At 44.8% G+C, this 16,107-nt stretch overlaps 1 protein-coding gene across 1 annotated transcript in view; it reads right to left on the bottom strand.

Annotated features, from left to right (window-relative positions):
* The window catches only part of DISP3 (dispatched RND transporter family member 3), a 56,365-nt gene that overhangs the window by 21,336 nt on the left and 18,922 nt on the right, over positions 1–16,107 (bottom strand). Inside the window, exons 2-3 of the mRNA XM_003822081.5 lie at positions 12,262–13,360; positions 11,459–11,678 (exon numbers count right to left, since the gene is read on the bottom strand). Of these exons, the coding sequence (XP_003822129.2) occupies positions 11,459–11,678; positions 12,262–13,357 (1,316 nt within the window). The 5' untranslated portion in view covers positions 13,358–13,360. The remainder of the gene's footprint in view (positions 1–11,458; positions 11,679–12,261; positions 13,361–16,107) is intronic.

A 16,107-nucleotide genomic window follows, 5' to 3' on the forward strand; every position in this document is an offset into this window, starting at 1 on the left:
AGATGGCTGTGAACATGTGAACACGTAGAGGAGTATCAGGAGCTCTCCACTTCACCTGTGACTCTACCTTGGTTGGATATCAAAATCACCTGGGGGCTTCCAATAATCCTGATGTCCAGGCCAGGCTCCAGACAAATTAGATCAGAACTGCTGGGGTGGGTCTGAATCATCAGTGCTCTTTAACTCTCTCAGGTGATTCAAATGTAGGGTCAAGGTTGAGAACCACTGCTCTAAGCAGATCGTGATCAATTATAATCAGCTTCTATGTCATCTTCCAATTCTCCATATCTATGGCCAAGTTCTAAATTCAAACTGGCTGCTAGATATCCAGTTTTACACTGCTATTCAATGTGTCCTTAACACAAGTTATTTTTAATTAAAAAAAAAAAAACATAACCAGGCTGGTCAAACTGTGTCTTAAAATACAAACATAAGTGACATCTGCTTCTGGCCAAGATGGAGTAACAAGATGGAGTCCATATTTATCTTCTCACTGGAACTAACAAAAATGTATGAAACAAGGCAACCAAGGATGACGATCCCTGAGAGATGAGAAACAAAATGAGTCCTATGCTTATCCTGGCTTAGTGCTTTGAGAGTTTCCAGTCCTCAGTGCAGCCTAAAATATGAGATACTGGACTCCCCAAAGGAGGCTGAAAAATTTCCAAACTTGATGAAAACTATAAACCCACTGATACAGGAAGCTTCAGCAATGAAGCCCCAGCACAAAAAAACTGCAATGCACATCATAACCAAATTGCTCAAAAATAGTGACCAAAAGAAAATCTTAAAAAGCAGCCTGAGAAAAAGACACACAGGAACAAAGACAAGGCTGACAGCAGACTTCCCATTAAAAACAGGGTACGTGAGAAGGCAGGGGATCAACATCCTTTGCAGACAGTGGGGAAAACAGTCAGCCCAGAATTCTATACCCAGCAAAAATACATTTAAAAAACAAAGGCAAAATAGAAAACTTTTTTAGATGGACAAAAACTGAAATAATTCATATCCAGTATACTTGCACTAAAAGAGATTTTATTTATTTATTTATTTATTTTTTGAGCCAGGGTCTCACTTTGTCACCCAGGCTTGACTGCAATGGCATGATCATAGCTCACTATGGCCTCTAACTCCTGGGCTCAAACAATCCTTCCACCTCAGCCTCCTGAGTAGCTAGACTACAGATGCATGCCACCATGCCTGGCCAATTTTTTTATTTTTTAGTAGAGATGGTGATAGGCTTTGGCTGTGTCCCCACCCAAATCTCAACTTGACTTGTATCTCCCAGAATTCCCATGTGTTGTGGGAGGGACCCAGGGGGAGGTAATTGAATCATGGGGGCCAGTCTTTCCCGTGCTAGACTTATTCATGATAGTGAATAAGTCTCACGAGATCTGATGGGTTTATCAGGGGTTTCCACTTTTGCTTTTTCCTCATTTTCTCTTGCCGTCCCCATGTAAGAAGTGCCTTTTGCCTCCTGCCATGATTCTGAGTCCTCCCCAGCCATGTGGAACTGTAAGTTCGATTAAACCTCTTTTTGTTCTCAGTTTCAGTTATGTCTTTATCAGCAGCATGAAAATGGACTAATACAGTAAATTGGTACCAGTAGAGTGGGGCTCTGCTGAAAAGATACCTGAAAATGTGGAAGCAACTTTGGAACTGGGTAACAGGCAGAGATTGGAACAGTTTGAAGGGCTCAAAAGAAGACAGGAAAATGTGGGAAAGTTTGGAACTTCCTAGAGACTTGTTGAATGGCTTTGTGCAAAATGCTGATAGTGGTATGGACAATAAAATTCAGGCTGAGGTGGTCTCAGATGGAGATGAGGAATTTGTTGGGAACTGGAGCAAAGGTGACTCTTGTTATGTTTTAGCAAAGAGACTGGTGGCATTTTGCTACTGCCCTAGAGATCTGTGGAACTTTGAACTTGAGAGAGATGATTTAGGGTATCTGGCAGAATAAATTTCTAAGCAGCAAAGCATTCGAGAGGTGACTTGGGTGCTGTTAAAGGCATTCAGTTTTATAAGGGAAGTAGAGCATAAAAGTTTGGAAAATTTGCAGCCTGACAATGCAATGGAAAATAAAAACCCATTTTCTGGGGAGAAATTCAAGCCAGCTGCAGAAATTTGCATAAGTAGCAAGGAGCCTAATGTTAATCCCCAAGACCATGGGGATTAACATTCTCTGCAATGGAGAATTTAAGAGAATTTCATGGCAGCCCCTCCCATCACAGGCCTGAAGGCCCAGGAGGAAGAATTGGTTTCGTGGGTCAGGCCCAGGGTCCCCATGCTGTGTGCAGCCTAGGGACTTGGTACCCTGTGTCCCAGCCGCTCCAGCTGTGGCTGAAAGGGGCCAATGTACAGCTCAGGCTGTGGCTTCAGAGGGTGGAAGCCCCAAGCTATGGCAGCTTCCACGTGGTGTTGAGCCTGTGGGTGCAAAGAAGTCAAGAATTGAGATTTGGGAACCTCCACCTACATTTCAGAAGATATATGGAAACGCCTGAATGCCCAGACAAAAGTTTGCTGCAGGGGTGAAGCCCTGATGGAGAACCTCTGCTAGGGGAGTACGGAAGGGAAATGTGGGGTCAGAGTCCCCACACAGAGTCCCTACTGGGCCACTGCCTAGTGGAGCTGTGAGAAGAGGGTCACTGTCCTCCAGACTCCAGAATTGTAGATCCACTGACAGCTTGCACCATGTGCCTGGAAAAGCTGCAGACACTCAATGCCAGCCCATGAAAGCACCTAGGAAGGAGGCTGTACACTGTAAAGCCACAGGGGCAGAGCTGCCCAAGACCATGGAAACCCATCTCTTGCATCCGTGTGACCTGGATGTGAGGATGTGAGACCTGGAGTCAATGGAGATCATTCTGGAGCTTTAAAATTTGACTGCCCCGCTGGATTTCGAACTTGCATGGGCCCTGTAACCCCTTTGTTTTGGCCAATTTCTCCCATTTGGAATGGTTGTATTTAACGAATACCGGTACCCCCATTGTATCTAGGAAGTAACTAGCTTGCTTCTGATTTTGTAGGCTTATAGGCGGAAGGGACTTGCCTTTTCTCAGATGAGACTTTGGACTGTGGACTTTTGGGTTAATGCTGAAATGAGTTAAGACTTTGGAGGATGTTGGGAAGGCATGATTGGTTTTAAAATGTGAGGACATGAGAATTGGAGGGGCCAGGGTGGAATGATATGGTTTGGCTGTGTCCTCACCTAAATCTCAACTTGAATTGCATCTCCCAGAATTCCCATGTGTTGTGGGAGGGACCCAAGAGGAGGTAATTGAATCATGGGGGCTGGTCTTTACCATGCTATTCTCATGGTAGTGAATAAGTCTCACAAGATCTGAAGGGTTTATCAGGTGTTTCTGCTTTTGCTTTTTCCTCATTTTCTCTTGCTGTCGCCATCTAAGAAGTACCTTTTGCCTTCTGCCATGATTCTGAGTCCTCCCCAGCCATGTGGAACTGTAAGTCCAACTAAATCTCTTTTTTTTTCTCTCCGAGTTTCAGGTATGTCTTTATCAGCACTGTGAAAAGGAACTAATACAGATGGGGGTCTCGTTATGTTGCCCAGGCTGGTCTTGAACTCCTGGCCTCAAGCAATCCTCCCACTTTGGCCTCCAAAAGTGGGATTACAGGTGTTAGCCACTGTGCTCGGCCTATAAGAGATGTTAAAGGAAGTCCTCAGGAAGAAGGAAAATGGTAACAGATGGAAATAGGGAAATATGGGTCTATACAAAGAAACAAAAAACACTGAAAATGGTAATGACATAAATAAATACATACAATTTTCTTATTTATTTAAATCTCTTTAAAAGATAATTGACAGTTTAAACAAAAATAATGTAGGGTGGGGTTTATAATATACATTAAAATAAAATGCATAACCACAATAACATAAAGGCTAGGAGGGAAGAAATAGTAGTATATTATTGTAAAGCTCTTATACTACATATGAAATGATACAATATCATTTGAAGATACACTGTAATAATTTAAAGATGTATACTATAAACCCTAAAGCAACTACTAAAAGAGTTACAAAATAAAAGCCAACAAAGGAGATAAAATAGAATCATAAAAAACATTCAATAGTTCAAAAGAGGCAAAATACAGGAAAGGGGAAACAAGAAGCATATGGGAGAAATAGAATAAAATATACTTAAGTCTAACCATATTAATAATTGCATTAACTGTAAATGGCTTAAAGACCCCAAGTAAAAGGCAGAAAGTATCAGAGACCTTTATTTATTTATTTATTTATTTTTTGAGACGGAGTCTCACTCTGTCACCCAAGCTGGAGTGCAGTGGCACGATCTCAGCTCACTAAAAGCTCCGCCTCCCGGCTTCACGCCATTCTCCTGCCTCAGCCTCCCCAACAGCTTGGACTACAGGCACCCACCACCACGCCCAGCTAATTTTTTGTATTTTTTAGTAGAGATGGGGTTTCACCATGTTAGCCATGTTGGTCTCAATTTCCTGACCTTGGGATTCACCTGCCTCGGCCTCCCAAAGTGCTAGGATTACAGGCGTGAGCCACCCGGAGACCTTTAAAAAAGTCAAGACCTAGCTGACTACAAGAAACCCACTTTAAATATAAAGACACGAATAGGATAAAAGCAAAGGGATAGAAAATGATATACCATGCTAACATGAACCAAAAAAGAAGCTGGATTGGTTATATTAATAAAAAATAAAGTAAATTTCAGAGGAAAGAATATAACTAGGGGCAAAGAAGAAAATTTCAAAATGATCATCGAAACTACAATCCTAAATGTTTTTATAGCTAATAACAGAGCTTTAAAATACATGAAGTAAAAACAGAACTGAAAAAAGAAATAGACAACTCCCCGATTGTAGATAGATATTTCAAGCTCTCTCTCTCTCAATATTGCTAGAAAAATTAGACAGAAAATCAGTAAGGATATAGAAGACCATGAACAACACAATCAATGAACTTGATCTAATTGAGACTTATAGAACATTTCATGCAAAAACAGAACTTTTTTTTTTTTCAAGTATACAGGGAACATTCAGCAAGAAAGACCACGTACTGAACCATAAAACAAGACTCAATAAATTTAAAAGAACTTATATTACACAAAATATGTTCTCTAACCATCATGAAATTAAATTAAAAATCAGCAACAAAAAGCCTGAAAAATTCCCAAATATTCGAAAACTAAATAACACACTTTTAAGTTATACATGGGTCAAAGAAGAGATCAAAAGGAAAAATAGAAAGTATTTTGAACTGAATGAAAATGAAAACAACACATCAAAAATTTGAAATGTGCTAAAATAGTCATACTTAAGGGGAATTTTATAGCATTAAACACCTCTATTAGGAAAGAAAAGTTTCAAATCGATGGCCTTAGCTTCTACTTTAAGAAAGTAGTACAAGAGAAAATGAAATGTAACATAAACCAAAGAAAGAAAATAATAAAGATCAGAGCAGAAATCAAGGAAATAGAAAACAGAAAAGCAATGGAGAAAATCATTGAAATGGGTAGCACAATAGGGTAACTACAGTCAATAATAAGTTAATTGTACATTTTAAAATAAGAGTGTAATTGGATTGTCTGTAACTCAAAGGATAAATGCTTGAGGGGATGGAAAGCCCATTCCCCATTGATGTGCTTACCTCACATTGCAGGCCTCTATCGAAACATCTCATGTACCCCATAAATATATACACCTACTATGTGCTCATGAAAATTAAAAATAAAAATAAATAAATCTAATTCTTAAAAAAGAAAATCAATGAAACCAAAAGCTAGTTCTTTGAGATCAATAAAACTGGTAAGCTTCTAGCCAGACTGATCATGAAAAAAAAGAAGACACACGGAAGGTGACATCACTACAATTTCTACAAACATTAAAAAGATAATAGGGAAATATTATAAATTATTTTATACCAACAAATTTGACAATTCTTTTTTTTTTTTTTTAAGAGACAGGGTCTCGCTCTGCCACCCAGGCTACAGTGCAGTAGCACAATCATAGTTCACTGCAGCCTTGAACTCCTCAGCTCAAGGGATCCTCCAACCTCAGCCTCCAAAGTAGCAAGGACTACAGGCATGTGTCACCACGCCTGGCTAATTTTTGTGTGTTTTTACAGAGAGGGTCTTGCTGTTTCCCCGGTTGGTCTTAACCTCCTGGCCTCAAGGATCCTCCTGCCTCAGCCTTCCAAGTAGCTGGGATTATAGGCATGAACTACGGTACCCTGCTAGTGTTCACTGTCTTGATGGTGGTGAGGGTTTCCCAGTGTATACACACGTCAAAACTAATCAAATTGTAAAGTATGTGAAGTTGGTTGTATGTCAATTATGCCTCAATAAAGTTGTTAAAAATGTAAACAGGACTTTAAAAAGCCAAGTTGAAAGGATCTCTGGATTATCTACTTTGTTGAATTAAATAGGTTAACTATCCTTTCGTTAGAGTAGAAAATCAATCATTTATTCATTCACACATTAATTTGAAAAGCATTTATAGAGTATCTTCTAGATTCTGGGTCCTGTGCTAGATGCTGATTATAAAAAGACATAGGCCCATACTTTTACTCTCAAGTTGAAAGAAATAGCTCATGGAAGACCAGTATCCTTACCTAAAACTACTAAAATGTCTGCTAAAATTCAGAAACTATCTGTGATGACAGTAGAGAGTTGCTGAAGTAATCGAATTAGAGGGCTAAGACTCCAGAAAGGAAAGAACCTAGGAAAGGTAAGCTGCCCTTCTACAGCCATTTTTACCCTGGAGGCATTTGCTGATTCTAAACATGGGCAGAAGGCTGAAAAACTTGGCTGGGAGTCAGATAAGCTAGCAGAGCTTTGGGCAGACACTTGCAGATCAGCAGAACACATGGCCAGGTTTTCCCTCAGCACTTCTGCAGAAGTCTGGGGCTGTGTGGGGCCTGAAGCCAAAAAAACCTAAGCAGAAAGCCTCGGAAAAAGCAGAGTGGAATTTTTGTCTTTGTTGTGATTTTTTTAGCAGCTTTTGAGAGATAAAAGATTAGAGTTTGGAACCTATCAGGGGAAAGGACTCTGCAGAATACACCAAGCTCTCAGTTGAAAATCCTAGAGAATCTAGGGCAAACTAGAGGTAGACTGAGACTTTCCAGGATTGCAAACCATCCTCAACTCTCAGTGTGGTCACTGCCTGTTTAAGGTGATCAGCCATGACTCTATGTGCCTTCTGAAGTGAAGGATAAATTTTCTCTGGAGGAAATAACATCATCTGGACCTCTCTGTGTGTGTTTTTTTTCACATAATGTTCATCACTTAATAAAAGTCACACTTTGAGAGGCCAAGGTGGGAGGACCACTTGAGGCCAGGAGTTTGAGACCAGTGTGGGCAACATAGTGAAACGCTGTCTCAAAACAAAAACAAAAACAAAAAACTAGCTGGGTATGGTGGCACATGCCTGTAGACCTAGCTACTCAGGAGGCTGAGATGGGAGGATTACCTGAGCCCAGGAGTTTCAGGCTGCAGTGAGCTATGACCATGCCACTGCACTTCAGCCTTAATGACAGAGTGACACCTTGTCTCAAAAAGATAAAAATAAAAACATAAAAATTACCAGGTATACACACAGGCAGGAACACATGATCCCAAACCAAGTGAAAGAACAGACTACAGAAACAAATCTGCAGGGTATCCATATATTAAAAGTTGGTAAGAATTTTAAAACACTATAATTAATATGTTTAAGAACAGAGAGGAAAATGTGGACAAAATTAACTAAATGATGAATAAAATAACTGCACCAGTGATTTAGATCTATAAGAGATTCAAATGGAAATTCTCAAAAAGGAAAAACAGAACAATAACATTAAAAACTCAATAGATATTAAATGGCAGATTAGAGACAACAAATAGAAAGCAGGATCAGTGAATTAGAATATCTAAACCAAAGCATAGAAAAAAAAATTAAAAAAAAAACCCAGAAAAAAAGCATTGAAAACATATGGGGCTCAGTGAAAAGATCTAACATTTGTGTAATCAGAGTGCAAAAAAGAGGAAACAGAGACAAGATAGAAGCAAATCTGAAGAGATAATAGTTAGGACATTCTTAAAACTGATTATGGTCATTAACCTACAGCTTCAAGAAGCTCTGTGTCCCCGAACAGAACAAACACAAAGAAAACACACTAAGATACGTCACAGTAAGACTGGTGAAAACAAAGACAAAGAAATCTTAAAAGCAGAAAAAAGAGAATTTTTAATGGCACAACAAAAAAGATTTACAGCCTACTTTTCCACAGAAATGATGGAAGTCAGAAGACAATGGAGTGACATCTTCAGGTAAAGTATTAAAAGAAAATAAGTGCCAATTTATAATTCTATACCAGCAAAAATATGCTTCAAAAATGAAAGTAAAATAAAGATGTCTACTAGGCAAACAAAACAGAGAATTTATCACCAGCACAACTGTACTGAAAGAAATGCTAAAGAATTCTTTAGACACAAGGAAAATGATCCCAGAGGGAAACATGAAATTATACAAAGTATTGAACACCAACAGAAACGGTAAATATGTGAATAAATATAAATGAACACAGACTCTGTAAAATAATGATGTCATGTCTTATGGGGCTTAAATGTATTAAGAATTAAAATGCATGCAACATAAATGCAAAAACTTGAAGCTCAATAAATGCAGTGAGCACATTCTAAGATTCCAGTACTAAAAGCAATAAAAGTGATCATTTATATTATTCTGTTATAAGTCAAGGTACATGTTGCCATCTCTTGGGTAACCAATAATAGAGTAATTTTAAGAATGTTGTTCATCCAAAAGTGCTTAAGTCAAGTCTACAGGATTGTCACCACTGCTGTGACGCTCTAATGGGAGAAAACAGAAAAGAGTGGCTTTTTCCCTAAGGGCAAGGGATTTGTCTCAGCAGCTAAACATCTGGGCAGAGTTAATACTGGTACCTAAAATCGTGAAAGTCCTTCTATAGTCATCACCTCTCAGTTTCCCAACCCAGCCAAGTACCTTACCTTGAGGCATCTCCATTCATTTATTCATTCACTCCCCTGACAAAAATCCTTACTAATGGGTAACTGGCCTTGTGCTGGGCTTGGCCCATAGAAACTGAACCAGCAACAATCCCAGTCTTCAACAAACTCACATTCTGTAGAGACAGATAATTAAACCAGACCTCTCTCAAACTTAAATGTGCAAACAAATCACCTGAAAATACTGCAGGTCTGGGACAGAACTTGAGCTTCTGCATTTCTAACAAGCCCCTAGGTGATGCCGATGTTGTTGACTGGAGGAATGTACTGTGAGTTACAATTAAAAGACAGAGTGAGAAGCACTGTGATAAAACTGTAGCTCAGAGGGGTGAAATAGCTCACTAAAACTCACAATAATTTGAATAACTGGGATCGGACCCAAGATATATCTGACTCCAAAGTCTGTGTATGCTCTTTCCTGCCTCCCTTAAGGAGAAGAAAGGGGACTGTGGAAACAGGTAGTGTCTCAGTCTGATTTATGTTGCTATAACAGAATACCTGAGACTGGGTAATTTATAAAGAAAAGAGGTTTATTTAGTTCATGGTTCTGCAGGCTGGGAAGTTCAACAGCATGGCACTGGCTTCTGGTGAAGGCTTTTGTGCTGCATCATAACACGAAGGAAGGTCAAAGGGGGAACAGGCAAAAGGGACCAAAAAAGAGGAGGAACCTCGCTTTATAACAACCTGCTCTCTCAGGAACTAATCCATTCCTGCAAGAGTGAGAACTAGCTCACTCCCACAAGATGGCATTAATCTATTTATGAAGGATCCACCCCCATGACCCAAACGTCTTCCACTAGGCCCCACCTCTCAACACAGCTGCACTGAGTTTTGCGGGGGACAAAGCATATCCAAACCATAGCAGGTAGTGGGCATTTAGTCCAGCCTCTGGGCAATGTTGCCCAAGCTGGATCTTAATAGATGAATAGGAGCTTGCCTGACAAAGAAATAAGGCAGGGAGAAGGCTCCCAGTGCAGTAACTGGCACAAAAACACAAAGGGTGAGGGTCTGGATTTGAATCTCATTCCACCACTGATGAGCTTTAAAATTGTGGACAACTTACCTAATTGCCATGTCTCAGTTTCCTCAACTATAAAATGGAGATAATCATAACAGCACTCACCTCATTGGGTTGGTGTGAGAATTAAATGAGCTGGTATGTATAAAGGGTTTCGAACAGTGTGTGGCACAGTGTAAGTGCTCAATAAACATTAGCTCTGATTATTCCAGCAGTTGCTCAATATAAAGGATAAGCAGTGGAAGGAATGAGGGTGTTTCAGGCAGATGATTCCTCCTGTGCCTGGGACTGGCCTATCAGGGTGGGGGACTGGGAAAGCACTACAGTTACTGCCCAGAAGGACTGCTGCTCTGTTCTGGTAGGGAGGGACCCAGTTGTACTCCTGGGCACACCATCCCAAAGCACCTTCCACCCCAAAGCACCGTCACATCTGTTAGCTCATCTCTTAGTGACTCCAGAGGGCAGCCAGAATCGTGTTCTCCATTTTAACGATAGGAACACTGACACCCAGAGAAGTGACGTGACTTGCCCATTACCTCCCTGGGTATTAGAGGCAGGAAGTGTGGTTAATTTTAGGTGTCAATGTGGTTGGATTAAGGAATATGGAGAGAACTCATAAAGCATTGCCTCTGGGTGTGTCTGTGTGGGTTTTCCCAGAGGAGACTGGCATCTCAGTGGCTGGGGTGGGCAACTGGCTGGGGGCCAGGATAGAATGAAAGGGCAGAAAGGTGATTTCCTCTCTCTTTTTCCCCCCTGGAGCTGGGACACTCTTCTCCTGCCCCTGGCCATCAAAACTCTAGGCTCTCTGGCCTTCGGACTCCAGGACTTATGCCAGCAGTCCCTGGGGTTCTCAGGCCTTTGGTCTTGAACAAAGAATTACACCATTAGTTTCCCTAGTTCTGAGGCCTTCAAATTTGGACTGAGCTAGACTACCAGCATCCAAAGGTCTTGCAGCATCTTGCAGATGGTATGTCATGGGACTTAGCCTTCATAATTGCATGAGCCAATTCCTCTAATAAATCTCCTCTCACATATCCCTCTCTCTATCTATCCTACTGGTTCCATCTCTCTTGAGAACCCTGACTAATACAGTGAGGAACTCCTTATTCCCTGGCCAATACTCTTTCCAGAAAGACCTCGAGCACCATCTCAGGAGAAAAATCACTACCCAAGACCTCCAGGGCAGAGTCTAGGATTTCCTACCTGGCCCGAAGCTGTCATGTTCACCAACTATTAGCACTGATCAAGCAAAGCGTACTTCCATTTGTCAGAGAGACTGCAAGGATGTACTTGGTTCTGCCCCAATTTGGAAAGAAAGACTTCCAAAGGAAAAGATTATAGGGAAAGGGATATGGGGTTTAAGAGTAAGAGGCAATTGGAAATCAAAAATGGGCATGCACACACAGGATGCAGCTGGACTTCCTACCTGGTAGATTGCTTGGCCAGCATGGCCACGTAGGTGACCACGAAGCTCTGAAACTTAGCCCGTTGTTCCTCCCAGCGGTCATCTACTGAGTAGTAGTTGGGCAGGGGTGCTCCAAACAGGATCTCACTGCGCAGGAGGGAGCTCTTCAGATTGTCTGCAGAGAGGCCCTCATCCACATACCAGTAGAACTCAGGGTGAGTCATGGCCAGCTCCAGGGAGCCTGCAAGGACAGGGGTGGGGGCCCCAAGAGTTCAGCCGGTCAGCTCCCACCAACCCTCCCTCAAGGTCATCCAGTCTCATTGCAGCCCTGCCTTCCAGGATTCCCCCTGTCCATATCCACCAAAACTCCACCCCAGGCCCCACAACCTCTCTCTGACCCTGCCCCACCCTTCCTCAAGCCCCATCCCTAATTTACCTAAAACGAACCCTATCTCAGTCTTCTTCAACCCCAATCATTTCTCCTGTCTTCCTATGGCCAGATTTCTGGTTCTGTATAACCACATTCTGGCCCTTTTCTTAACCAGCCTCACACCCGAGCCCCACCCCACGATTTCTCTACCTCTGACCACAGCAGAACCCCCCACCATCCTTCACCTGGGTCTGCGTCCAAGCTTCCCTCTTCAGTTCCCTCTTACGCTCATCTCACACCTGAGCCCAGCCCTTTTCACCTTGCCCTCCGGCCATGCCCAGGACTCAGTTCCAGACTGACTGGGCCTGGGCCTGGGCCTGGCCTGGGCCAAATCTCCATAAAGAGCTGTATGAAACCTGGACCTATGCCCCGTCCCAGCATCCCGGCGGCTCACCCCGGATGTCCGCCAGGTCCTGGCCCATGCCGTCATAGTAGATCTTGCCGCCCCTCTCGGTGGGAAAAAAGTAGGTCATGAGCGAGCTGGGGGGCGAGCAGTAGGAGTAGGAGCCCAGCGGCAGGTCCTTGAGCACCTCGTGCGGCTTCCAGCAGAACTCCCGGAAGCCTGGGTGGTCCATGATCTTGCGCTCGATCTCATGGATCGTGACCAGGCGCTCACTGGTGAAAATGTTGCGCTCCGCGTCGCCGCGCGCCAGGAATATGAGCTCGATGCGCCAGTGCGCGTGCGTCTGAGTGTTGGCACTCACATAGGCGCGCGAGTAGTCCCAGCGCGAGGCGCCTCGGCGGGCACGGCTCTGATTGGCCGCGACTGCCGCGTGGGGCGGGATGCTGGGCTGGTACCGCCCATTCTTGCTCAGCAGCTGGTTTCGCGGGTCTTCACTCTGGTTGGCTGCCAGATCCTCCAGGGGCGGGGTCTCACGCCGAAGTCGCCCGCTCCGATTGGCTGTGGGCTTTTGAGCCGCGGAAGTGTCCCGGTAGGGGCCTGGGCCGCCGAGTGAGGCCGCGGGGATGACGCGGGGGGCTCGGGAGGCTTGCCGCGAGCGGTTGCCGAGATGCAGCTGCTGCAGCTGCTCTGAGATAAGGCGCTGAAGCGTCTCGGAGGTGAAGTCGGCCAAATCGCGCCGGTTCCGCCCCCAGGATCCAAACTGGGACTTGAGCGCCAGAGCGAGAGCGTCGAAACGCTGTGAGGCCTCGTGGTTGCGGATCTCAAAGGCGTTGTAGGAGATGTCAATGTCCAGCGGTGGGTAGTAAAGGAACATGAAGGCTGACAGGGCCATGGGGATGCTGCAGCCCAGGAAGAGCACCAGCCCAGCACAGCACGGATTGGTGAAGGCCCAGCCCAGGGTACTCCAGAAGCCCGAGGCTGGGGGTCGGGAAGCCAGGGGCCAGTGCCGCCAGCAACACTGTCCCCCTGCCCCAGGTTGGGGCCCTGGCTTCTGGGCCCCTAAAAAGGTTTCACCCGTTGCTTCTTCCTCCTCCTGCTCCTCCTCTAGCCACACATCCTGCAGCAAGGGGTCATCCTCCGTGTCCATAGTCTGCAGGAGAGGGAGAGGGTCAGCAGGCTAGAGAGACAGTGAGGGGAAGGTGCCCTGTGATGCAGTTCGCCCAACCCTAGGTACCAACCCTGTCCACTCATAACCAAATACTAATACTGCAATGGAATTGCATCAAGCATGCATCAACACAACTGAATTAAACCACCGGTAAAAAATACAAAGAAAATTCCTGTTATTTGCCCATCACTTCTCCCTTTTGGGTCTTGGCTTTTGAGGCCACAGAAAAAAGGAAAATCGCAGAACAATTGCAAACAGAAAAGATGTTTCTCCTGGGGTGAGGGATTTTTAAAAAAATCTGACTACACAATTTTCTAATGCTTGCTGCATCCTCTGACTTTAGAACTCAAGGCCAATGTAAGATGTAACTCCACTGCAACCACTCTCATTTAATGAGCAGCTGTAAAGTACCTCTAGGAAGTATCAGGGTGCAAGGGAAAGAGCATGATCTTTGGAATCAGGCAGACCCTGATTTGGATCCTGGCAGTATGAGTATCAGCAAGGCAGTGAGCCTCCCTGAACTTCAGAGTCCTCATCTATAAAATAGAAGTGGCCATTGCTGCCTCGTACGACTGTGGAGTCAAAGGTGGAAGTACTCTGCAGTCTGTGTAGTATGTTAGTTATCAGTCACGTAAGCAGATTTCCCTGCTCCCGGCTGGGGACTGTAACATGCTCAGCCATTGCCCAGGAACTGTGCCAGGGCTAGGTGCCTGTCACGGCTCTCCTGGAGAACCCTCAGTAGCTTCCCACCCCTTCTATGGGGTGCTGCAGCTGCAGCACTGTTTGTCAGCCTCGGGCCACTTAATATGCAGCTCCAGCAACATCAAACCTTTGGGCATGGGCAGGGGCCAGGCATCTGCCTCCCAGAGACTTGAGCGCAGCAGCAGGAGGGCCTGGCAGGAGAGGGCAGGGCTGGGCAGCCCAAGGACTCCAGCGGGGTGGGCCAAAGAGAGGAGGCTTTCCGGCATCCCCGGCATGCCCTATCCCCTTTGTCCTGCCTGCCCTCTGGACAGAGAGAGACTCATTATCCAGTTAGATGCTAGGCGGTAAGAGGAGGAAGCTAATTGTGCTAGCGCTAGCTAATTAATGCTGCCTTTCCTATTAACATTCTTTGGAGTGCTCCATTTCAATTAGATGATCTGTCCAGGAAGAGAGGCTGTCGTCAGTCCAGAGAAAGTAAGCAAGAGGAGGTGACGGAAGGAGGGAAACAGAGACAGAGACAGAGGAAAAGAGGAGAGAGACCGAAGGGAGAGTGGAATGGTGGGGGATGAGGGAGAGACTGAGATGCAAATAGGGAAACAAAAGAAGAAACAGAAAGGAAGAATGACTGAGGATGTGGGGGAGAGGAGGGGTGCGCAGCAGAAGACTTGCAAGAGAGAGGCCTGGAAGGGGTGGGAATTGCTCCTGTAATATGCAAGATTCGTATTAATGAAATAATTGAACTTCCCATTTGCAACGCCCTAACACGAGCCTGCCAGCTTGCCGAGGGGATGGTAACTGCTCTGAGTCCCGATTTGTATTCGCACTGGAGGCAGCTCAGACTCACCCCATCTCCAAAGGGAAAAACCAAGTCTGCATGTGGAGGTGAGTGTGGGAGCCTCTGCCTGATTCTTGGCCTTAGAAGAAGAAAGCTGATGGGAATAAGGTGGAGAGGGGAGGGGCCGTGTTTGCAGTTTTCTGGGAACTAAACCCATCCATCCTGCCCGTGCCTCAGCCTGCCTTGTGGGGAGTACAGTTTACAGTGTGTTGTGTTGCAGGGGGTCAAAGGCCAGGATTCTGGGTCACAGCAACACTCCTTGGGTGATCTGAAGGCCCCTTGATCCCATTGCTATTCCACCAGGAATGCCATCCCCGTCCCCTAGGGGTCCACATTGAATTCATCATGCAAGTCCTTGCTCAAGCGTTACCTCTTCCAAGAAGCTTTCCCAGATCTGAACCCCCCAGCTTCCTGTCTAAGCTTCTCGCCATCCTCACTAGATTTTGCCTGGTAAAAATTACTGCGGGGAAGGGAGGGAGAGGCAGTGTAGCAGCGTGTTAAGAGCTATGGCTTTGGGGAAGGGAGGGAGAGGCAGTGTAGCAGCGTGTTAAGAGCTATGGCTTTGGAGGCAGACAGACTTGGGTGCAAATCCCAATTGTAAGATTTAGGGCAGGCAGTGTAACTTTGATGAGCTTCAGTCTCCCCATCTGCAGAACGGGTATAACAGTATTCACCGCAGAAACTGTCAGAAGGATGGCGTACACAACAGACTGAGTACGGTGCCTGGTAGGTATAAGTGCTTGGGAAATGACAGCTACTATTCTTTCATATGCTACTTCCCTCCAAAGGCTGGAACCCCTAACAGATACATGTAGCTGGCTGTGTTTTCCAAAGATGGCTGCAACAATATCTGCCATCTCACATGCTTATCTCATGATGTGACTTTGACACTCCTCCCATCAAGCAGGCAAGGCTGCCAAAATCACCAGCCCACCCAGATTCAAGGGGAAGGAATGCAGGCATTAGGAAATAAAGGAAGATGCAGCTTCCTTCTGGCTCTCTTCGGACGCTCATCCTTGGGATCAGCCACTGTGTTACGAGAATGTCCAAACTAGCCCATGCGGAGAGATCACTCGTAGGACTTCCTGCTGACAACCAACCTGACAGCCAGCATCAACCACCATGTGATGTGAGCATGTGAGCGACGCTGCTGCAGACAATTCCAGCCCCCGGTCATTGAGTAACCACTAGC

Source organism: Pan paniscus, chromosome 1 (assembly GCF_029289425.2).
Source record: "Pan paniscus chromosome 1, NHGRI_mPanPan1-v2.0_pri, whole genome shotgun sequence".
In the NCBI taxonomy this organism is placed as follows: domain Eukaryota; kingdom Metazoa; phylum Chordata; class Mammalia; order Primates; family Hominidae; genus Pan; species Pan paniscus.